This window comes from Rhamphochromis longiceps, linkage group LG17, assembly GCF_057381845.1.
Source record: "Rhamphochromis longiceps isolate RC_006_pf linkage group LG17, R_longiceps_female_GT1.1, whole genome shotgun sequence".
In the NCBI taxonomy this organism is placed as follows: domain Eukaryota; kingdom Metazoa; phylum Chordata; class Actinopteri; order Cichliformes; family Cichlidae; genus Rhamphochromis; species Rhamphochromis longiceps.
In genome coordinates, this window is record NC_140573.1 from 30752433 (window position 1) to 30778431 (window position 25999).

General features: G+C 38.5%; 1 protein-coding gene across 1 annotated transcript in view; it reads right to left on the reverse strand.

Annotated features, from left to right (window-relative positions):
- The window catches only part of iqsec3a (IQ motif and Sec7 domain ArfGEF 3a), a 126838-nt gene that overhangs the window by 17703 nt on the left and 83136 nt on the right, over positions 1-25999 (reverse strand). Inside the window, exons 5-9 of the mRNA XM_085386312.1 lie at positions 17406-17567; positions 11473-11595; positions 8388-8554; positions 4623-4762; positions 222-347 (exon numbers count right to left, since the gene is read on the reverse strand). Coding sequence (XP_085242438.1) covers positions 222-347; positions 4623-4762; positions 8388-8554; positions 11473-11595; positions 17406-17567 — 718 coding nt within the window. The remainder of the gene's footprint in view (positions 1-221; positions 348-4622; positions 4763-8387; positions 8555-11472; positions 11596-17405; positions 17568-25999) is intronic.

Sequence of the window (25999 nt, forward strand, 5' to 3'; positions counted from 1 at the left end):
CAGAGTTATGAAATAACATAAAAAGGACAAGCACTGCGAAAAGCTGGACCCAAAGTAAGAATTGTTGGACTGCAGCTGTCATAACTAAATAAGCAACTTCAAAGTGTGATTGTGTGCAGAAGAAGGAAAAAGAAACTCTCAGGATGAAAACAGTATTTTTATACTGAATATCTCATAATGATTGTCAATTTAATAAAGTGTAAGGCTTTTCGTCTACTTACCACAAGGAGATCATTGAAGAGGAAGACTTCTCGCTGGTGTGCTGCTTGTTTTTGGGCCTTGTTGACGTCTGTCACCTCAAAAAGTCGACTACAGCACACTAGTCTTCTATGAGGGACGGAGAGAACCTGAATATGAACACAAAGGGAGACCCAGCCTCAAAAATCATATTACAGACATTAATGGGATGCTTTAAAATAATTCAAAAATCCAGATAAAGAGAAGTAAAAAACCTAAATCAACATTTCCTCCCAAAGCTAGGAGATACAAGACTGGTGCAGTGGAAAAAACTCCATTAAGCACAAAATGAGACAACTTAGTGTGACATGGACACTTATTTCTTAGTCTTAAGAGTACTTTAAAATGGTAATTTATAGCAACAGCTAAGAGAGAGAATGGTTATAAAGCTTAAGAACAAAATCTGTGCCCTCTTGAGGAGAACATTTCTACAAATCCAGGTTTACATTTTAGGATTCTTTACTTAGGTTTGGTCTGTCTGATGTTCAGTGTTCCCTCTTGGCAAAGACGAATCCCGGCTTAATATGACAATAAAATAAAACAAAACACCAAAAGCAAATATATTTTGTATGTTTTCTTATCTAGCGCATATCTTTGCAATGCATTGTTTGTGAGAGCGAGCTGTTGGCGTCTTTGCACCAGTCCAAACAAAACTGCTTTTTATTGCTAGTGGGATTATAACAGGTTTCTTAAAAATAAAAGATGAAGAAGACAAGAGGAAGATTCACTTTCTGTGTTCCAAATGTCATATTTCGAGCATTTGTGTTCCTACAGTGATGGTTGTTCTGCTCGATTCTAGTAGCTGTGGTAGTCCTCAAAGAGGGATGTTTTGCCACAGGCTGCTTGTACAAAAAGAAAAAAGAAAAATACGAGTTGTTGCCAAATCCTGTTAGTTTTATTTCTGCAATGTACTTCTTGCTGTTTAGTTACTGGATCCTACATAAGACAAAACTCTATTAGCATAGAGGGCAGGCCTGTGCTTACAGGTGTGTTTTTTTTTTTATTCAGAAAATGCTCCTTTTGTCTGAAAACATTTGGTATCTCCTCTTCAACTAAGGTGCTTTTTCAAGTTTAAGCAGATTACACTGCAACCCCCCCCCCCCCCCCCCCCCCAAAAAAAAAAGAAACAAAAAACCCCAAAAAAACCCGAAAGAAAACAGACTGCCTTCGGAGGACTGATCTAATCATGTTGTCACCCTTTCACACACACTTGTCTCTGCCTTGTCTGGTCCAGCTTTCTGTGTTCTGCAAAAATCCAAAAAGCAGCAGAGTAGATGTGGAGTTGATCCCTCTTCAGGGTAAAACACAAATATACACAGCCCCTGTGCAATTTTCCCTGTGTGCATTTCAAAGTTTCCTTCCCTCTGCTCTGAGAGAATAATTTCCAATGCATGGAGTACACACATAGCCTCTGTCTCCTTTTCTCCTGCTCTCTCATCACTGCAGGGTATACCGACTCGAGCCCAGCCTTCCACAGCCAGCCCGCTTTCTCATTATACTAATGTCAGAAACATGTAAAGACATCATTAGCCTGAAATGCCTCCTGCTCATTCAAAAAAAAAAAAAAAAAATATTATTAAGAAACAGCTTGACAAGAGATGCCAATATATTTATAGGCAAATGATTGACTTCAAATAAAAAAATAAAATAAAAACAAATATAAAAAAATATTCACATGTTTAGATATAAAGCTACCTCATCTCATTCATCAAAGGCTCTAATACGGCTTTCATCAAATCATCAATTATTTACTAGCGATACAGAAAAATTCATCATATTTGTGTGCCACTTCCTTCTGGAGTAATAGTAGATAAGGCGTTTAGAATTCAAAGTACAGAGACTGTTGGCTGGGTTATTATTTCAATAGAAGAAACTTTATTTAAGACTCGCTCTTTTTATAGCAGACGGCCGCCATTGGCAGCAACAGTCACTTCCTATCACAACAATCCATCATTGTTGTGGCTTTGACAGCACTCCCTCTGTCATCCTATGGCTACTCATCGATCACTAAGAGACACTTAAAGGCGTAAGCCGGGATAAAAAGGTGGACGGAATACTTTCAAAGTCAATGTCATTTGGAAGCAACTGCTATAATTGGTGTTGAATTTAAAATTAATTAAAACATGACGACTCACTCATTTCCTTTTGTGACATGGATGCACCAAGAAAGTTGGACATTTTTTTATCAGGACATAATCAAAACAGATGTGTAAGCACATCTATAAAACCAGAGCATTGGCAGTTTGCTGGTCTGGAGCATTCAGGTGTGTTTTAACATGCCAAGGAAGAAATTTAAGAAAGTTCTTAAAGAAACAAGTGTTGCTGTCCATCAATCTGGGAAGGATTATAAGGCCATTTTCATGCAAATTGAACTCTACAGTGAGAAAGATTATTCACAAGTGAAAAACATTCAAGACAGCGTTTAATGTTCCCAGAGTTGGACATACTAAAAAAATTCATCCATTACCAAAGATCAGACCATGCAAGAGAGAAACTGCTCAAAGAAACTGCAAAACGCCAAGAGCTACAGGCTTCAGTTAGCATGTTAAATGTTAAAGTTTAGGGCAAAACAATTCGAAAAAGAGAGAACAAGTATATCTTATATTGAAGGGCTACCTTTACTCTCTAAAGAGAACATGGCAGCATGGCTTTAGTTTGCAGAGATGCATTTAAACAAATCTATAGACAGTACATTGTGTCTATTTCATGCTTTGCCTCTTCAAAATGTGAAACGGACACACATGCAGAAGTTGCATAACTGCATGCAGAAGTTGCATTACCACCAGGGGGAGATAATAAAGGCAAAAAACATATGCAGTGCCTTCCAGGGTCCTCAGTGATCAGAAACAATTTAACTAAGTGGCTAATATACATATACACACATGTAAATTTGTTAATAATGTCTGTTTAAATGCTTTCTTCTGATTATTTTCATGTTGGCTTGAAATTAAATATTTCCCTCTGCTTTTACTACAGCTTACTGCAACTTCTGCATTTGTGTCCTTTTAACAATTCAATAAAAAGTGTATAATGACACGGTGGACCAGCATGATATCTGGTTGCCTTTAAACATACAACACCAAAGTGGAGATGTTTGGCCATAATGCATATCACCATGTCTGATGAAAACTAAACACAGAATATCAGCACAAACACCTCAAACCAACTGACTAGCACTCTCTTTATTATAGATCATTTTCAGACCTGGTGAGGACATTTTTATTTTATTTTATACTTATATGCATAAAGAATTGAAAAAGGGTGTATTTTATTTTTGCCATGACTGTACTAATGCAACATGGTAACATTGAGCAGGTCAAATCTTTACAACTTTACTCCTCACAGTAGCATGCTAACTTTTGCTAATACAAGTGATTACAAAGCAGAGCTTGGGAACTACATCTGCAGGTTCTTAGTTTCGCTGCCACCCTTTTTGACTGGACAGCAGCTCCAGAAATATGTCTGATAAATTTCATGAGGCATGCTACAATATTTCAGTTGGGACTAAACCGCTAAACCAAACTGCTAGCATGCCCAATGCTATGTCGAGACTTCACTTGGAATAAACTGAACCTGAATTTACTTTTGAAGGAATATCTCAAGTTAACTCTAGTATTTGGGTGCAATGTTTGAAGTGTTGAATAACCAAGCATACATGAGGAAAAATCTGTCTGTCTTGTCTACATTTCATTAAAAAATAAGACAGGGAGGCCTTCAGCTTTGATCGGATTCAAACAGAAGTCTCTTTATTGTTGCAGCTTTTAAAAAAAAAAACCTTCCAGTGTTACAAGCCAGCACAGACAGTACATTCCTATATGAATCAGTGTAATTAGTCAGTTATAAAGCTAAAGACTGCCTTTCTGTCTGCCAGGTCTACTGCCTTCAGACGTGTTCAGTCTGAAACAGACAAAACTGTACCAAGTGTCTCTGAAGTTGAGTTTTAACTAAAGAACCTCCAGAGTTATGTTCAAATACATATTTCAGTTCATGTGCAATGAGGTTGCATTAAAGTCTTTTAACCTTAAACTGTTAAAAAATGAGTCTAATGATAGCGGTGGTTAATGATGTATCTAGCTCGCGTAATGACCTGAGGTAATGATTGAGCTGCTGATGAGACATTTAATGACTAATAAATGTGCTCTGTTAAAGCCACTAAGGCTAGGTGATAGTGATAAGAGCTTGACTAATGAGCGAGTGACTTGGCATGGAGTTAACAAGTGTGTCTTTCTGTGTGCGTACGCAGTCATATTCACATTTGGCAATCAGTTCAGTGACTACATTATGTGTCATTTTTGTGTAAAGTCACTCATCTTTGAGAGAATTAATCCAACTAAAAAAAAAACAATCTATAGCAAGCGTTCTCAGATATATTAGTGTGTCCTTACTGTTTTCATGCCTACGATGGACTGCTCAACCTTGGAAACGTAGGTGACATGGTCTTCGTTGGAGCGCAGCTCTCTCTGTTGTATTCTTTCATAGATTCCCACCACCATGTCTCTGGGGATATCTGCTCCATCATCCACACCTAAGACAGGAAGAGGCTGATTACTCATAAATACACACACGCTTTACAACACGGTTGCTTTACAGGATATGGAGTCATTGCTTTTTTTTTAACAGTGGCAGATGAACAAAAAGTGTGTCTACGCTGGCATAATTATAAATAGCAAAAAATGCAACTACTTTGTGTGCATGCTACATTTCTTTGTTCTGCTTCTTCATTTGATTTGTGCAAAAATTGGAAAAATGAATAGCGCTTCCTCGCTCTGTCCCCTCATGTGTCCTTCTGACGCTTTCTTTTTTCCTTTCATCGTCTCCATTAAGTAATGACAGAAAGCCCCGTGAAAGGAGGTTAATTGGCAAGCGAAAGGTTAAGACCCAGCCTCATCTCTTGGAAGATTTTCTGTCTGGAACACAGTGCAGTTCAAGGCCGTGACATTTTGGAGCAGGTAAAGCTGCATGTCATTAGGCTGAAAGGTTGCCCTCGAGATGCTCCCCATTATATCGATACAGCTGCACCGCACTGTGTGGTACATTGAACCTTCAATGGGGCAGGATGTGTTTGGAGAAAATGAAGCTGCCACAAGTGACGGCGGTGTCAGTGAGGCACCCGGGGACACCGCTGAGACATCACTGCACATAATGGAGTCAGGGGGAGAGAAAGAGATGACCAGAGGGAAAAGTGCGTAAACTGTCACATTAATAAGCAGCATTTTTTTTGCTGTTAATTGTCTTGTGTTCTCTCTTTTTCTTTGCCACTTTTTAGGATTTTAAATAGTGTTTTTAGCCTTGCTAGCAGCAACCACTTTGAGCCAATCCGGAGTAGCTCAATAACAATTAAATTGATTGAAATGACATTATGTGTACTTTTTTTAATAGTAGTTTTTTTTTTTAAATGCACTTTAAAAAATAAAGCCAAGGTGGACGTAGCTTAGACCTGCTTTCTATGCAAAGGCTACCAGATGGTGATAGTTATGACAGTGAAATTACTTTTGGTCATATAAATGTCTATGGGAAAACAGCTATCTGACTTGATCACTATATGATCATCATGACACATAAACCCAGCATTAAAGTGTTTAAATGCTGAGTTTATGTGTCATGATGATCAAAAAATGTAATTCTGTTTTGTAAATCTTGGTCACACTATGTCTTAAAATGGAAGGTTTTCTGTGGTATAAAACCACATGTTCAATGGCTAACGACTTGTCAGACTTTTTACGGTTTATCATCATCATGAAGATGTCAGCATTCTGTTAACACAGCCTTAGAGAGGTGCAAGTATGTAGACTCATACCCGACCCAGACTCCAGGAGTACAGGACAGGAAGTTATTAGTGTTTTTCTGCAAGAGAAAGCAATGCACCACTTTGTAAATAGAGACCGTAGGACAACAACAAACGCTAAATGATTCGGAATGACAAAATACTTTGGTTAATGTGGTTAACAGGGTATGAACATTCTTCAACGAGAACTGAAGGTGAGATTTTCAGTGTTAATCATCTCTGTCAATAGAAATGTGCTAGCTAACCTCAAGGGCTAGAGTGTTTACAGTTGCTTAGCAACTGTAAACACCATAAGCTGATCCAGACAAACCAGTACACATTAGAGGCACTTGTTGTTGTTTTGTGGCCACTATTACCCTAAGCCTCTAATTTCTTTCTTTCTCTCTTTTCTTTGTGAAGAGTGCTCACGTAATCATAATTTTAATCACCCAGAATTAAATATCAGATATGTCACAGATGAGTCAGTGAACAGTTTAGGAGGCTTAAATGAGTGATTCTTATATCAGATATCCTGGGACGAACATCAGTACTGACCACAGTCCTGAACTAAATTTCTCTCCTGAAATTCCTTTAGTCCGAGTCTGACATTACTCATGTTTCCCTTGCAACTCTTTATCTTGTTTTGTGCTCATCATCCTCAAGCTTAAATCTGGCTTTTCATGAGGTGTACTGATTAATGCCAGCCCTCTACAAGAACTTAAGGGAAATGCATGTGCTCTAAAAATACGAGGCCATCCACCAAAAAAAAGAGAAAACAGAAAAGAATCCAATAACTAAGATGTTACAGTTTTTCAGTGAGTTGAGTCACTAGATTAATTAGACGGGTGTATATTGTGTTGCCCTGTTGTGGATTGCTTTAACACTGACAGTCCGTTTTAATTGAGATAATGAATGTTCTATAGTTCTTCATTACTATTGGTTTCTGGTCCATAATTGCTTTTCACCTTAGCCAATTAGCTGAGTGAACTGCATGTTTTCTTCCATCAATATGTTTGACAGACACAGTGGAAGAGAAAAGAGGAGGAACATAATATAAACAAGTAAAGACAGATGAATAAACAGACAGCGTAATACTGTGACTGAAATCAAAACAAAACAGAAGAATGGATAGGGAGACAAAGAAAAAAACGAGCAGAAGACAAATAGAGCGGCCAAGAGAGAGTGGCGTATCTTAATTTGCATGAGATGTTGAAATTGATTTTCCAACTTAATTTAATTGTGAGGAACAGTCTGGATGAATCTATTAAAGTTGTTCTGCATCGACCTCGGCAATCTCTGATTGATTGCACAGAGTGAGAGCAAAACTATGACGCTCATGTCTCTTTCTCAGCGCTTGCCGAATGAGCATCTGTCTGCATACTGGAGACGAGATTTACAGGTGCTTTCTGTCGGTGCCGCTCTGAGTGACTGTGTAAAGCGAATCAGGCAGGAAGAGAAATGTAACCTAATCTTTATCCCCTGAATTTATGCAGGGAGGTTTGATTGAAACTGTTGGACACTCAGTTCTTCTGAGTCATGTGGGATTGGCTCCACAACAGGAATCTGTACCAGAAGTTACTGGTGAGGCAGAGGATTTAGCAGCTTTCTCATCTAGAGAAATACAAACTTTGCGTGAAAAAAAAAATCTCCTTCTGACTGTTTTAATTTTAGGCCGCATGTAACTCAACTTATGGGATGTTGCTTGTCTCATTCAATGCCCTTGCTCTATAGGCTATATTATATAACGCATAGTGCAACACATAACACAGCATAGATTATAGATTACTGTTCTAGATCTGCACACCCTGCTTGCACTGCATTAGACACCCTTTTATCTTTGGAACTGCCTTAATTCTTCATGGCATTGATTCAACAAGGTGATGGAAACATTTCTCAAGCAACTGCTGCATGTATGGAGGATTAAATCTGCCAAATTCAAAGCAGAAATAAAAAATATGATATAAAAGAATAATAAAATAGTCAAAGTATAAGATGGCAAATTAAAGAAGATTAAAACAAAAGCAATACACACAGTATATTCATAAACTGTACTAATGACATAAAGCTAAAAAGAAAACCAGTGCTTTTTAGTCAACTTTCTTTTTGTGGCCATTATCCTGAGTCTGAAGGAAATTCTTCCTTGTTCCTCCTTGCAAAGACATCAGGTTGGACACAGAAAGCTGAGTATTAGATTTACAACGAGGCCACACTGTCAACTATGCAACTCAAAAACCACCATTCCTCTTCTCAAGCGACCTAAAACATTCACCTACCGGCTTGAGCTGATTATGTCAGGTAATTAATGTCATTATAACTCCCTTAATGCTCATCTTCAGATGCAAGCTGTGCCGTAATGCGACCTCAACGTGACCTTGATGTCCCTTACCTCGTAAATTCCTTATGAAGTCCTCCAACAGCATCTTCCGGTCGGGCTTAATATTCGGGCTGTACATGTCGGTGTTGAGCAGAATGATGGCAAAGGCCAGGATGAAGATGGTGTCTGGATTGTGAAATTGCTGCACCACATCCGGGTTGCACATGCAGTACCGCTGACTGTGGGTGTAAAAGAAAAGGGAAAAACAGGGACAGAAAACAGTAAAACATTACATGTTTGATGTAAGATAGTATAGAATGGGAGTAAAATGAATAAAGTTGGGGGTAAGGATGGTTTATCCATGTAGGAATGACACAGGGTGGGACAGGAAATAGGACATATATAAATATACACAGGAGACACTTTTTAAAACACTGCATGCTATTAAAAATACAACATTAGCATAAGAGTGTCACACTGAAATGAGAGTTATGGCTTTAATTTTGCCGGTGGCTTCACATGAAGCTGTAAGCTGCCCCTCAGCACCAGTGCGTTGGTGAGGTTGTGTGAGCTCTGCTAAAACTCATTTCTCCCACTGGAATGAATACTTATATGGGTCATGCATCACACTAGAAACTGAGGGTGATGTTGCTGACAAAAACAAAGGATTTGACCTTCTTTTTAAGTGTTTCATCCTCTCTGTTACTTGCACTAAGCACCCCAAAATCAGACTTGAAAAGTCAAGTCCTATTCTGCAGTTAATCACTGTCTGACGTTTGCGGGCTTAGTTGGATGAATTTTTTGCAGGTTGTCATTGTGCAGAAGAGAAAATACTTGAATACTGAAATGTGAAATCCCTTACCTAGGCACCTTTTCTGCAAGCAAAGGCTCAGTTTGATTTACTTTCCTAAGTATAAGAAGTGTTGTGCTGGAGTGTAGATTTGTAGATGCCTACACATACATTATATGTGTCTTCCTAGAAGCCTAGAAGGTGGTGTGGTGCAAGAATAACTTCATGGTTAGGTGATGAATAATAGAAAAGAACATCCAACATGTATATGGAAGGCATATATAGATTAAAAAAAGAAGGTGTGTGTAGACCTTGTGGGCTTTCTGTTGAAAAAAAAAAAAAAAAAAAAAAAAATATATATATATATATATATATATATATATATATGTACAGTAATCATGAATTAATCACCCCTGCTACAGAGCATTTTTAAGTAAAGATCAGGGGTTAAAGAGCACAGAAAAGGTGCTCTTTAACCCCAATAAATTGTCGAACTGCAATCAGCATTATTCTACAACATAGTTGATAACTGTGTGTGTACAAAGAGTCTGCTAGAACAGTTTGCATTCTGGGAGTAATTTTTAAGGTAGTTAATCCTCCCCTACTTACCCACGTTCTATATAGGCGTGCATGCATGTAGCTTCACGCTTTCTGTGCCAGTTTTGAATGTGCTTTCTAGGGCTCAGTCTCAATGATTACACATGTGCATGTCTAGATATATGTTTGAGTGCCTTAAATGAAATGTTTTGCGTATTTGTGGCATCCCGCATACTGTATTTGCTTTAGTGTGATAATCACAGGGCACACAGATGTTCATTCACATCTCACTGTCTGAAAACCATGACTTGTCAGCAACCAATAATTACACCCTTGTCTGTGAATCCTAATGTTGCACCATGCAGTGAGAAAAACCTCAATTTATGTCGCTTTCTGAGTATGTTGTTACTCTTCACAGATAGGCATGGAAAAATGACTAAGTAAAAAACGAAAATGAGAGGGTAAAATGACATATGATGCTTCTCGCTGAATTGATTTGTCAGTTTTTGGCAATTTAGCTTTTCTTTCAAATTGCCCTGAATGGTGTAATACATCATCATGCGCTCCTTGGGTGGATTTTAGTGCGAAATTATATAAGATGCATGGTCTTCATCGATGAAGACTGTAATATACAGAGCAGATACATAACACAGTGATTACATAGTGAGTAAATATATACAGATATCACACTGTAATACAGGAAGGAAAACATAAACTGAATATATCTGCAGCATTTGGAGATGATTCATATTTGCTCATTCATTAGTACCCTGACACAGCAGATACTGAGGCTACTGGGTGTTTTTCACTTTTTCCCCTCGCTGTTTTTCACTGCTGCTTCAAATCCCCTTCACTTACTTTTGAGACTTCTCTCTTTCTGTCTCTTTCTGTGTGTGTGTGTGTGTGTGTGTGTGTGTGTGTGTGTGTGTGTTTGGAGGCATTTCAAAGCCTGGGAGCAAGGGAAGGCAGGCACAGAGAGGCAGTGGCGGTTATGCAACGCTGGATATTTATAAACCATCCTCCCTCCTTCCTTTTTCTCCCCTTCTTCCCTTCCTTTTCTAGTCTCTGTCTCCTTAGCCCCTCCTCCCTCCTACTCTCTCCTGCTCCTGATAGCACGCAGAGCCAGCCTGATGTCCAAACATTAGCAGTGCCAACCTCCCTGCCCACTGCTTATGACAATGCAGCCATGTTTCTTCCTATTGGGAACCTTGACAATTGTGGCAGGTGGTTGTTACTCAAGAGGGGCGATGGCAAACAGTTAGCATTAACACACAGAGCCACAGCTGCACCGCAAATTGTCACCCTGTTGCAAATTGTGGCCACAAATTATACATTGCCTCGCTATTCAGATGGAGGAGTGGATTGTCAATTTTTTAGTTCAGCCACACAGAAGGGAAAGAGTAAAATGTGTTATAATCTTCATGTTCAATTAATGTTCATGTATGGCAATCCAAGACTACTCCGCTTTGTGTGTGCCTGTCTCTTTGCATGCACGAATATAAAAGTTCTCTGACTGAACTGTTATATACTTGTTTTTCTGTCCCCTCTTAACCTTGCTTCTCACCCAAAAAAAGACAACAAATTCACATCTTTGCTTTTCCCCTGACCACACCGACTTATGGATATTGTAGTGTTTATCTTAGTCTGCAATGCCAAGATGATAGATGAGGTATGAAACAAACTTGATAATAATTACATGTAAAACCAGCAGCCGTAACTCTGTGGAAACAGAAGCTGGTGTGCTCCCAATTTAATGGGCATACCGACTGATAAACATTTTCTTAAAAAAAAACAACAACTTATGTTAAAGGCTAGCTGTACTGTAAGTACCTGAAGGCCTCGATGAGACGTTCCACCTTCTGGGCTTCCCCCTGGACACGAATGTGGGCCTGAAACTTCCTCAGCGCTTCGTCCAGCTCCATGCCTGAGAAATCCATCTCATCCACCACACAACTGTGAAGCACAGAGAGGCAGCGATGAGATAAGCAAAGAGCATAGGAGATAGGAAAATATATTACAATTTATAGCCAAATTCACTAGAGGTTGAGTAGAGGTTGCCCCTTCACTGGTGGGCTGGATGAACGTGTGGATGAACACCCAAGATAAAGGATGCAAAACTCTCACTCATCTGCTTCCCAGTCACAGCACCACTTTGCTTACTGCAGGTATTAGCCACGCACGGACACCAGGGATAAGACTGGGCCCAGCTATCTTCTCGTGCCACAGCTGCCAAGACACACATATACACACACATATGCACACAATGCCTCAGAGCAGAAAATCCTCCTATTACCTGACAACCCAAACTTAATTACTTTAATTAAAAAAGCAAAATATCCTGTCCAATGAGTTCACGGGAGATAAATACAAGAAGGGCAATTTGAAGGTGAAATGAGGTTTGAAGTGGAAGGTGACTTTGGAAATACCATGGGGCAGGGTTAAAGTTTTCCTAGCTGTGATGTTAGGTTGCCTATTGAGGTACAATTATAATTATTTATCCTGCCCATACCAATTCAAGATTAACTAATTAATTAACTCACACTTAGTGGTTGTAGTGTAGTAGTAGTAGGGATTAAATGCTTTAAAGAGAAAAGATAGCGTTGATAGTAAAATCGTCAATAAATAAAATAAGTAGCGGGGTCATGACATTATCCTTTGCCTCTGATCTTTTCTACTTGCAGTACTGCGGGAAATAGGGAGATGCACAGACACACTCTACATTATGATGGATTACTGTGAACAAAGGGAGTTAATGAGGTGAGTACTTGACTGTGACACATGCTGCTCCAGCAGAAAAGCATCAGATAGCTGAGTCTTCAGTCCTGCCATACACATACAGTATAACACACAGCACTGCAGAGAACAGCAAATTCTGCTCACACCGACAACATCACTTCAGTTCTTGATGTCCAGGCTTTGGGGAGGCCAATCCACGACTCATAGCGTTCCCCTTTGCGTGCGTGCGTGCGTGCGTGCATGCGTGTAGTTTTTTCTAACCATGTATGCTTTTACTGCAGTGGCAGTGTGTTTGCGATCATTGTCATGCTGGAAAATGAAGCTGTCGCCAATCAAATGTTAACATTTGTTTTGATAAGACCCATAACACCAATGGATTTACAAGTCAGTGTTAAGTGGTTTAACCAAAAAAACAGCATTCCTACGGAAAAGGTTGGGTAGAAGAAATGGACTGAAAATGGGTTAAAAAGCAGCCAGTCTACAAAGTAAGACAGTTTTCAGTAAACCTGGAGAACTATTTCTAAAGACTACCTTAAAAATGATAAGTCTGGCTCCTTGTAAGCAACATACACAGAAACAATTGCACAGTATTGTGCAAAAGCATTACTAACTGATTTACTGTACATCTCTATCACTACTTACAGCAACACTGCTATCAACTTTATTAATATTAATTCCAATTATTAATTGCAGTAAATCTTGAAATAATTCTGCCAGTCAGCTCATTAGAGCTACTAATAGTGTGTAATGATGTAGAAATTCAAGCCGTACAAGATAAAGAAAAGTTTGTTCTTCTTGTTGACTAACAAGAGAAGCTAGTTTTTTTTAGCAGTGTGTTGCTTCATGCTCCTGTAAAGCACAGAAATAAAGCCCTGGTGTCCTCCCAGGGTGCAACATAACCAACCAAGTGTAAATGAACATAAACAGTGAGTGACATCAAAACTTAAGTGATCTCAGGCGAGAGTCTCCAGGTCAAAAGTGTATTTGTGTCCCCTTTGGGCATTTGAACAGAGACTTAGCTGGCTGGTCAAAAGGCTCCAGGATGCTTTGTGACTTCAGTAATTACTTTACTGATGAATTTCGGGACTCAGTCGCTAGTTTCAGATCAAATCAAGATTTAAACTAAAGCAGGGTATGTTTTACTCTTCAGTTGACAGTTTGGTTTCACTCAGGTAACTTCTCGCTTGTCACATCTAGTTTCAAAAAACCAAGACAAATTTGTTCAGCCTGAAGCCTAACAATGAATCTTGGGTGAAACTTAGCTAAGCCTATCATTTATATACAGTTAATCAGTTGAATGTTAAGCATGATTAAAACATTGTTTCTGTTCCTTTTTCAGCAAATAGAAAGAAGCTGTTACAGCCAAAAAGTTGCTATTTTTTCATATATGATGCACTTTTAAGTTATTTCAGACTGTACACAACTGCATTTCCATGGTTACAATGTTGGTTACATCTTTCAGTCTTTCCTTCTGCTTAAATGTACAGCTAAGCAAATAGAATGCATGGTTTTAGAGAGTGCACAGCACAGATTTTTTTCTGACCTTCATTGCTCAATGCTGCATTAATAGAGATAAGTGTAATTATTAATTGCACTAACTAACAGACAGGTCAAATTGTGCATATTGTCAACAAATTATAGCACTTAGAGAAAAATTAAAGGCTCATAAAAGTTAAGCTCATACTATGTGCAGTGAGCCTGGATTGATCGTCTTCTTTATCAACTCGTCGACTGTCAGACCACCCTGATCGCCCTCTTCATGACTCACTTCCTCGCTCCACCACCTCTCTCTCCCTTCTTCCCTGGCTGTCACTCCTTGTTTATGTAATGTCAGACGAGATGCTCTTTAGCCTAAGTACATCAGCCCTCTCCTCCCCTCTTACATCTCTCCCCATACACTCTGGCATAATTACACATCTGCATGGGAAAACACACGCACACATAAAACACAAACACAAACACACACTATCGTTGACTCGCTTGCAGTGCCTCGGAGAGAAATAGACACATCTGTCTGCAGAACGCCACTTAAACTGTACTTTATGTTTACAAAGCTGCGATGGCAGGTATGCATACAAATACATATGAAAATAAAAAGACATAAAAGGCCAGATGGAGCCATATTTTAAGAAGCCAATGAGTAGATGACAGGCTGAAAACAAGATCTCATTTTTCATGCTAAACAAGTACACCGTGTTATCAGTAAATGAGTCCTTGGGGTGTCCATTTTCTGGCACCCAAATCTATAACCACAAATTGACTTAATTGTCTTGAGACACTTTAACTATTGTTGTTTATGCACCAAGAAATGTGAAGGGAATGAGACTTAGTTTGCTTTATGAGGAGAGGAGGGAGATACCATAACCACATATTGATGCAAGGCTAGGTCACATGCACATACTTGAAAAGTCACATGCTTGCAGACACGTGCACACACGCACGCACGCACGCACACACACACACACACACGCACACAGACTCACATATCCACACCGACTCATTCAGGCTCAGTAAATCACCATGAGTGATTTTCACATTAGACTGCTATCCCTCACCCGCTCTCCTGTGACTGCACACTTTATCAAAAGTGCTCTCGCACACTTTTCACTCTATCACGGTCCTCTTCAACATCACTTTCACCCCGAGTGTTGCTGTTTGAGTGCTGCAGGGAAAATATATATATATACCAATATCACCTGCGCTGAGAATATATCTGTGGTGTGAATTTGAGCTTGAAGCCTTAAGAGCATATTCCTGTTAATAAAATGTCTTTGAAACCATGACGGTATCCGTTTGAGGAAATATGGATATTAGATGAGCATGAGCTGGAATGAACAACTTGGTAGAGTGCTATGGAGTGTTTGTCTGACCTTGCAAAGACTAAGCCCGTTCTTGGTTTTGTAACTTGTACAAAAAGGCGGGAGATAAAAAGAAAGATCTTCACAACCTCATTGAGCTGATATGCAAATTTAGACATAATTGGTGAAGCACAGAATTTAACAGAGTAGAGGCAATTAGTGAGATAAAGCAAGGAAGGTGTTGAAAGATGGAAATAGCTGAAGACGAGGACGGGAGAGGGATCTTTGTACTTTAAAAGCAAATAAAAGGCAATAAAGTTAATGACCTGGAATTAATCTTGCAGGGGGAAGTGAGTTTTGTGTGTGTGTGTGTGTGTGTGTGTGTGTGTGTGTGCGTGCGCGCATATGAAGTTCTTGTTCTCTAAACCCCAAAGTTCATGTGTTTGTTTGTTTTTTTCTTCACTTATCTCATGTATCTATATTGTCTTGCACATAACACTTGTTTTTGAAAAGCATTCATAACCAAAATGCAAATCCATTCAGCTTCCAAATGAGTTTTAGTGGACTGTGAGGTTCTTGAGAGGTTCTTGAGATGAATATACCTGTACACAAAGACCAAGAAATGTCTACATCAAATATTAACGTCAGATGAAAAGAGTCATTTTTCCGATCTTAAAAACAATCGCATGATGGCTTCTGTAACTCTCGAGGAGCTCTGTCAGGACTGGAAAAGCGTCTTCCTGTTATCACAATTATCTGGGCTCGGATTTAAAAAGATGTTATTGATGCCATACAGCTGGAGTTTTAGGATCCTGCATTTTGAAGTGAACCACACAGTGGGAACTCAGATATTTAAAGATATCTAAAAGCCTGATTTTGCTCTCAGGATGATCAGACTAAAGACGCTGCTGTGGTGCACCATGGGAAGTGACCACATGAACCTTCCAGATGAGTAATAAACCACTAGGATATCCTGGTATTAGTTTTTGGTTTAATTTCAGCTATCCTATCGAAATCAAATTGATAGTTTTGTATTATTTAAATAGAATCTAATTATTGGGAAAATGTTAAAAGAGCTACTTTTGGTCTCAGCAGCGAGCCATGTTTTATCTCACTGACAGCCATGGAAAGCTGCCAAGTCGGCACCACAGAGATGGAAAGACTCGGTACACAAACCTGTGCTATGGCCTACATGCAGTGCAAAGACTTTCTGCTGTTAGCAGTTATTATGAAAAGTGGAGACTACACAGAATTAAACTACAGTGATGCTACCTTTACATACACTTTAATGTGTTGCAGCTGACCAGCTAATGAATGCAGCTGTCTTTGCTAGTGATGAAAGCAGTCACAAGGAGTTTTTTTTTCTTATTTCACCTAGTGGCTAGTGATCAAATTACACAGTCTCTATGTGCCTAACATGCAAACTCCACACAAGGACCCTACCTGAGTTTGAGCCCATGACTCTGGCGCTATTACAAACTACTGTATTATCAGTCCTTAGATTTCATAAGGAGTCAGCCAAAATGTTTTCACGTAGCATACAAGTAGCTATGGAGAGGAGTGAGCAAGAAACCAAACACTCGAGTCAGACGCAGCCTCTCAATATGCCCAACACGTATCAGTACCAAACACACACACAGATAAAGCAGTGCCTTATCTCCCACACTTCAGTACATCTACCCTATGTCCTGAATGGAAATGGAAGTTTTTGAAATCTCAAAAGTAATATTTATGTTATCAGATCACAGATAAACTGTTCCTTGTTTTTCACTTCTGCTCTATATTAACAACAGTTTTAACATGAATGTGATAAAGATGAGTAAAATGTTATTAGGCCAGGAAAATGTTACTTTTGCTTCATGTCAACCTCCTTTAATTTCTGTAGTAGTTATTGCCCTACAAGTCAACCTACATTTACGAGCTTTACGAAAATCAGACAAGAGCTCATTTTTGAATTTTGGATCTTAGCACTTCAATTTGAGCTTATTTCAGATGTGTTTATGACAATGGAAACTATAATGAAATGACCACAAAAAAAATCACACATAAGTGGATAGTGAAGTTATAATTTAGGCTTCACAATTGAGTTTTAGAGAATAATAAGACCCCAAGCTAGAGCTGTGCACAGCTTGTACCTAATAAGGCTTCATGAAAAAGGATAGATTACTGGGAAAAGATCCCCCCAAATGATTTGGGGAATCAATATCTGCAGTCCTGTGGGCTACTCACTCTAGGACATCTCTGTTGAAGGGCTTCTTGCTGTTGCCGAGGAACTCTCCAATCATTTGTCGACTCAGGCCCTTTCGCTGTAGCAGAAAGTGGGCAACACCGATGGGCGTGTCTGGGATGAAGCCTCTTGAGATCAGGAACTGAAGGCCCTTGTCAGGGTTACTGAGACAAAAAGGAAAGGGGAAACGTCAGTGAACTAAAGTGAGTTAGTGGTGTGACTTGCATGATGTAGAGTGTAGATATAAACCTTCCAGTGGCCACACTCTACATCTATATTTACAGTCACACTGCATAACTCTTGTGCTATCTGTCAATGAACTCCTTTCACAACAGAAAACAACAACAGCAACCACTGCGCTGCCAACTTACAGCACATGCTAAATCTGCAAGTCTGGATGAAGATTTGGATCATGTAATAAGGCCAACTTGGTTCTTCTCGCAACAGAAAAGCCTTTTTTCCACCCTGTAGCAGAAAGATAATGGGTGCAGTCACACCATTCTCCAGCTCTGACACACTGCTGTGGAGATAAATCTGGCTATGTGAGACTAGCAGTGGTTTGATGCTGTGCAGCTGCAATATTATTTCTCGAAAAATTGGTGAAATTCATTCAGCTGTGACAGATGATTTTTTCTGTATCATATTGAACCAAAATTAGCAGAATTAAAAAGTCATTTTGTTCAGAACAGCGGTTAGAGACATCGCATATGCCAGTGTGACAGAAATAGGAACAAAAATAACAAAGGTAATCCTTTGTAGCAAAAGTTGTAGGAAGTGTTCAACAAGGATGCTATTTTTTGGTTATCTTTTAATTAGTCGAATAATAACTGGGCTAGAATTTATATCCACAATATATACTGTAAGTATTTCTTTGCAAAGATGAGGATTTTGGTCTGACAATCTATAGTTTCTGGGTTCTTACAGTGAACACCTACAGAGTGTTAGTGTAAATAAACATACAAAAGGCTGTGTATAGTTACTCCCCTGCTGAATTACAACTTTAATTAACAACTACAACACAACACTCTGCTAAATTTAGAGGATATAACAAGAATCACAACTGCCGCCTTAGGAAGCAACTTTAAATCCACACATATACACAGATATAAAATATAGCTCTACCATAGAATTTATTTCACCATGAGAGAAAAAACCCCCTCAAACTTTGACTTTTGCTTACATTTTTCATTCAAATGTGATACAATTTTGATGAATTCATCAGTAAAACCAGACTGGCAATGTTCAAAACGATGCCCTTGTCCACTCATTTGTCACTAGCTTTATAGCAGACACATTTTTTTCAGTATTGAAGTATGCTGTATGAAAAGTAAAGTTTTTAGAGCTATTATACACTTTGTGAATGGCTATTAGTTAATGCTAAGAAACTATGAATTGATTCCAAATTCGTTAGATCACATCAGTGAGGCAGTTAGTATCTAACTTGTTGATGTAATTTATGTGCTCACTAAATGGTCTTATTTCGTTGTTTTTGTGTTTTGTTAGGTTGAAAAATGAAAACAAGGTCAATCACTCCAAAGAACATACTTTGGAACATTAAAACAGCATGTTAATGAGCCATTTCTGGTGGACAATAAAAAAGGCTTTTTGTAACAGTGTAACTGGTAATAAAAAAAGTATCTATCCTAGGTCGCTTACTGTGTACAGCAACTAAAACCTAATCACAAAGCTGTTTCTGTAGACATCAGCAACTTAGTGATTCATATTTCTGGTCAATTTTACAAGTGTCTCCTCCTCAAGGTGGCATTTCTGAAAATTTTGCCTATTCTGTTGGTTCGTTTTTTAAAGCATTTTAGTTTTTAGGAATAATTTTAGATCACATCTTAAATTTGAGAAGCATTTAAAGAAGATTTCTAAGACGGTCGAGGCTAATCTGAATTGTTTTAAGTTAATTCGGCACTATATACCCACTTCAGCAGCTCAGTTATTTATGCATTCCATGATATTCTCTCATTTTTCATATTGTATGACAGTTTGGACCCAAGCAGCACCATCTACAATTCAGTCTGTGGTATCCTTATATAACCAATCTTTAAAAATAATGGATAAAAAAAAATCTGTTCGGTGGCATCACTGTCACATTTAAAGAAATATAATCTACTTAGTTTTAAGAGTTTTAATCATTTGTGCTTTCTTAAATTAGTCTTTAAATGTATAAATAGGATGGCCCCAGAGTGTCTTAATAGATATATCCAGAGACAAGATCGTAATCGTATTACTAGGAGCATGGTGAACAGCAACTGCAAGATATCATATCGCAGATCTACATTTAGTCAGTCAGCTTTTTCCATAAAGGCTTGCCATCTGTGGAACACACTTCCAACCGAAATCAAATTGATTACAGACATCAGATCCTTTAAATTGAAGGTTAAAGTTCGGTTAAAGGGAAATCAGAGATGTAGTCATTTTAACTAAAGATTTTTAATCGTACTTTAATTCATTGTCTATTAACTGTAATTGTATCTATGATGTAATTTGGTTTTATGAAAATGTATGTTTTATTGTAAAACTTATCTATTTTGATTGTAAGCCCAATAAGGGACAATTGTTGAAAATTAGCAATAGCTATAAACTTATGTGCGTTACATCAGTTTCATGTTTTGTACTTGGATTATGTTAAACTGCACTGTCCCTTTTAAATAAATAAATTCAAATTCAACTCGAATCTGAATAGTGGGATTTAAAAAGCACACATGCTCAAAGATTTTGCGTCTGTAGCCTTATTTAAACTAGTGCGACTAGTATGCTAGTTTATGGTGGCTAATCTCAAAAAATGTTAACAAGGTTTGCAAAGTTAAATTAGAACTGGGTTTAAACAGACATCACTGCAATACTTTGTCAACTGTATGCTCTACATTTCCTCTGATACAGTATAGTTTAGATATAGATTGTATATAAAGGAACTTCTATACTGATAATTCTGTGGTTTTAGCATTGACTTTATATCCAAGTATCATGGGATCAAGTTTATTTATTTTCACTTTATTTTTACACCAGCAGCTGGTTTAGTCTTAATACTCTGTTGCTCACATATAGCAGCTGCTACTGGCATGGCCATCTGTTACCAAATAAATACTGAAGTATTTTTTAACAGCACTTGTTGGATCACATGTATACTTTGTATTAGTTGTTGGCTAACATGAATTTTTCTTTAATGTACAGTCATTACATTACAGGATACATATTCAAATATAGCCCAAGTTCTAAAATGAATACAACCTCAGAACACATGACCTATGATAACACATGATGTGTAATTATCTATTTAATAAAAAGTACTATAAGCCAAAGAAGCAGTGTGTGAAAAACACAGTTTAACTTATGATTCATCAGCTTTTAGAGCCACCTTTAGGAGCAACACCTTTAAAGAAATGTTTTCTGTATGACTTCATCAGGTTCTCAGATCATTGTAGACTTTTGGCCAACTCATTTTACTTCATTGAGATTTGTGGTCATTCATTTATGTAGGGCTCTCTCAAAAATTAGCTCTCATTTCAATCAGGTTGACTTCTGGGCTTTGACTTGGCCATTGCAACACTATGATACTTTTCTTTTTCAGCTATTCTGTTATAGATTTTCTTCTGGGATTTGGATCATTTGATTGGTGCATGATTACATTATGGACAAACATCTTCACTTCGGTCTCCAGAAGTCTTGAGGTTGGTTCAGATGCAACTTTTACAAACCCAACAATACTTGTTCAGTCTTTTTTAATTTGTACAGTAATGAACATTAACATTTAACATGCTAATGCCTGTAGAATCTAAGATGAAGCTCTTGGATTTTCTTTGCAGTTTCTTTGAACATTGCAAGGTCTGACCTTGGGGTGATTTGCTAATACATGTGCTCCTGGGGGACTGGTCTTGAATGTTTTCCACTTATGAATAATCTTTCTCATTGCAGACTGATGGACTTCAGATTGTTTGGAAATTGTGTTATAGCCCTTTGCAGATAGATGGACAGCAGTAGCTGCTTCTTTAAGATTGCAGCATTATGTTAAAACATACCTGAATGCTCCAGACCAGCAAACCTCCAAAACTTCTGCTTTTATAGAGGTGCTCACACTTGCTAATTATCAATTATTAGCATTTGATTAGCAGCACCTATCTTCTTAGTGGCTTAGTGTTTGTTGTATTTGTATTTAACCTGGTAAGGACTATTTTTACAATTTTTTTTTATTATATCTTGATAGGTAAAATGTTCTTATAATGTGTTTACTCCTTTTCTTAGTTCGCAGTGCTTCATTCTGGTACCTAATGTGTTCAGCTGGTGACTGGTGGTAATTCTTTTAACTCTTTGAAGCATGTAGGTATAAAGTCACTGTTACAGGACGAACACATGGTTACCTCACTATATTGCTCTTTACATATTCCAGAAGAGGGATATAATTCATCAGGCTAACGTATGTAAATGAATGCCAGTATCCCTTGGATACAGAGACAAAAACTCATTTGGGACTGTATGTGTTTAATGCATGAGTAGTGCATGGAAACATTTATTTTACTGAGTGATGAGGTGCACTCACATGCTCATGCATCAGAAAATTGTCGAAATATCTCAGCGGGCCTATGAATCATTGTTTTCAAAAGAGAGTACATCTCCCTGTCCAGCATTCGTTCAGGAGATTCAAGAGCTTTCAGTTGACTACATGGCCAAAGTTATATATGAATACAGGAGTAATATCTTAACTATTTATAACCATATAGCTGCTCCGGGGAGGCTGCTGCATTATGGTCACAGCTGTCCCACTCCAGTCTTCATACAGTGTTTAAACTACAGCCTTTACATAAGAGAGTGTGTACCAGAGCTAATGGGTTTAGTGAGGCAAGGGCATGACAGAGGGGAGGATAAAGGGCAGAATAGAAAGAGAAGACTGGAAGAGGACCAGACTGAGCAGATGTGCGGGAATGGGAGGGTGAGGACAAAGAGTGAGCACGATGAGCGCAGACTGGACTGCCTGAAAGCATCTGCTGCAACAGCCTCGGCACACTCTCAGCGTCTCAACCTCTCAGCTGAAGGTGCTGTCTCGCCAAATGGATTTGGCAGATATCACTCATTTGATGTTTGCCCAACAACAGATGGATCCCACATGGCGATTATTACTCGTAATCAGAAAAAGATAGGGGGGGGGGGACTGCAAAATCATGCAGGAAGTGTAAGATTTGGATTAGCAGTGCAGAATAAGCCTGCACACATCAACTTGTCCAAAGAGCAGTTTTATTCAAAAAGAAATATTAAAGAATCTTTGCAAGCACTATGCTTTTGGTCAAGGGTTTTGCTGCACAGGTAAACTCATTAAGTTTAGATCGTGAAAGCACTGTTGATTCACTCTTGCTTTTTCATCCTTTCATCATGCTGTGGAGTGTTTTGCAATTTATTTTCTTTTCCAGAATGTTCCCTTATCAAATCTGAGCCTTAAGAGCAAAGATGCTATTTTTTTTTAAGATTATATGGGTCAGTATTTTATTTGAGGATTTTTGCAAGATGGTGCCGGATGTTATTCACAGCTAAGAACAGAAACCGTTTTCTTACAAAGTTTAGGCGTGACAAAAAAAAAAAACTGTAAAAGAAGAGCAAGAGCACAACATACACACAGCAAATTGACCCACACCCGTGTAAAGCATGGGGAAGGGAAGAGTAAGTGCCAGACAGGACCCAGATGTCATGCTAAAACAACAACTTCTAAATATAGTGCTACATTCCCAGGCGTCTTTCCCCCTTGCCTCCTCAGAGCAGACATAGTTTTTATTTATTTTTATTTATTTTTTTATTTTTATTTTGCAACATCTCGGTGTAGTACGACCTCGCCATAAATACACCTCTCCCTTACCACCTTGATACCCTCTTTTATTGGCCCTCTATTTTATTGCTAATGGACAGATGTGCAGTCAAAACTGTGTTTTATGGGCCCTACAAGAGCTTAAGTGTCAGCACTGCATGTTGCCTATTTCTCCAGATGCACAGATTTCTGTTCCATTACTAACCAGTGACAGGTTGATGGCCGGTTAGCACCCCTGTGCATTTCTCTGAGTGGAAACACGATTGTGTGTTGTACCTGTAAACGCTTCAAAACCCCAAATCATTAACAAGGACCCACTGTTGCACCAAACTGCTCGTGTCCATCAAGCATGCTTTTGCAGAGCTTTTGCAGTCACATGCCTGCTTTTACCGTCCTTAGGTTGGTTGGTTGTTAAAGCACAAGTTTGCTACTTTTTACAACATATACACACACAGATGACACGTTGTGTTTATTTATCTATTTAAGAGAAAGCATTTGATAGCACTTGTTACAAAGCATTTTTTGTTCTAATGAAATAGGTTCACAGTTTTTTTAAAAAGCAGTATGGCCTGTCTTATTCTCTAAATATTGGGAGCAAATGAGGGTAAAAGGTGTTGGGTTCTGTGAGAAATTAAAACTGCTTCCTCTGTTTGACCATCTGGATTTCAGCGTTTGTAATCATGTGCTGGGTCATTTAGCACTGAGGGTAGAATGTTAATACAGGAAAGGTTTGTGTATGCCCAAGTAAACAAACAAGACCCCCCCTTGTGGAGTCCTCGCCTACTGATTGGCAGAAACCCTCTTGTGGAATTGCTGTGTTAATTAGCCTTGCTTGATATGTCTGTCTCACATGCTCACTCTTCACATCACTGATAAATCTCACATGTCGCCATTTCTTCAATTTGAAAAGCAGTTACGGGTCTCCATTTTTATGCAAGCTGGGCCTCCTCTGAGGTCCAATCAATACTTTCACTACACCAGAATGTATGCGCGAGGAAAAGTGAAATAAGGACATGTCTAACTGAGCCGTATTAAGCTGAGAAGTCATGCATCCAAAAGAGAAATCTACTCAGGAATCTGTCATTAATGTCACACATCCTCCTGTCTCCTCTTTGCACATTTCCCTGTTGAAGACTTTCTACCAGCTCCCTTGTGTGATGGCAGTGTCCTTGGCACACACTCTCCTCACATAATGGAGTCATTGTCATTCCAGCCACACACAAGGTGGAAACTTTATCAAGTGGTCTTTCTCTCAAGCTTTTCCCTGCGCTACCTTTTTGTGTCTCTTTCAGTTCCTCTCTGTTGCTTTTGCACTACATTTCCATCACTCACTTGTCTTGCCTTTTTATTCTAGTATGCACACATACAAACACACACACGCACGCATGCACGCATGCATGCACACACCAATGTTTGGAATTTCCTCTGTTTAATTTACTTTCTACACCAACACTTCTTGCTCCCCTTGGAAAGGTGATGCATTGACCCCCCGCTGCAAGACAAACACAGACCAGTGCACACTCACTGTTTACACTACCCAGTTGGATGCATATTTGTAAGCCTTTTCTGTCTGCATGATCAAGCAATACCTAAAGTTTTAGCCCAAAGCAAACAGCCCTATTTAAGATGCAAAGGATACAACAGCAAAGGTATTAGAAGAAGGATACGAACTGGTGGAACTAATAAGCCACAAGCCAGATTTCCCTGCCTCTCCCTACCTTTTTTTTTTTTTTTGCTCCTAATTCATCATTCTATCTCTCTCTTTCCTCTCAGCCAATTTATTAAAAGTCAGCTTATCTTTCGAGGTGTTTGATCAAAAGACGATGACTGAAAGGCTACACAAGCTGCGCTCAAAAGTCACAGAGGCTTGTAATCAAACTGGGGGCTGCCATTAAACACTCAGTATCTCAACTGAGCAAACAGATAAATCCTACATCCAGTCTTTTTTCTGCCACTCCACATGCATGTCAGACTAAAACTATCAAAGCAGACATGTTTGAAAAACTGGATTAAATGTAAGTAGCATATCCTACATTCAAAGCCCACCTGTATTGTAACTGGATCTAGCAGGAACACTTTCTACACATAAATAACAGCTTGCCTTATTCACCTGGAATTATATCTATATTGGATTAATCTGCATAATTTATTTGCCAGTGCAGGAAGTGTCAAAGAGGCAATGGGTGGCTGCCATGTTGCATTTTAATGTTAAGAAGACTAAAGGTTGGATTCTTTTGTCACCTGTTTTTAAAATAATGTCGGCCAAAGTCTTCCAGACGCTTTCTCGGGTGTTTTAGTTGCTTAATTCAAGGTACCACACATAGATATTAATAGAAAGGATTTTAAAAACATTGGCACTGGCATTAGAAATGTGTTTACACAGAATGGGTTCCGGGTTTCCACTGAATCAAGCAAAATTGTAGCTCAGGAAAAATAGTTTTTCAGAGGCTTTTAATGTTAATAGTCAGGTGGATTTTCTCATCATAAAAAATGGTCATCAAATTTGGATATATATTGATGTATTAGTTTTAACAGAAACATAATAGAAAGTTGTAAAACAAAAAAAACTAAAACAATTTTAGTTGCAAAGCCATAGCTACATCTAAATCATTTTCACAATGCATTGTTGTCTTGCTCTCTTTACATTGGAGCAATGTCATCCTAAAAGACACTAGTCACTATAGAAAAATTTCAAATACATAATAAAGGTGATCACTCACTTCTAAGTAGACTAGCACTACCTCTTGACCCTTTTACTATGAGTGTCAGGTAATTGGGTTTTTCCTTTAATTTGTCACC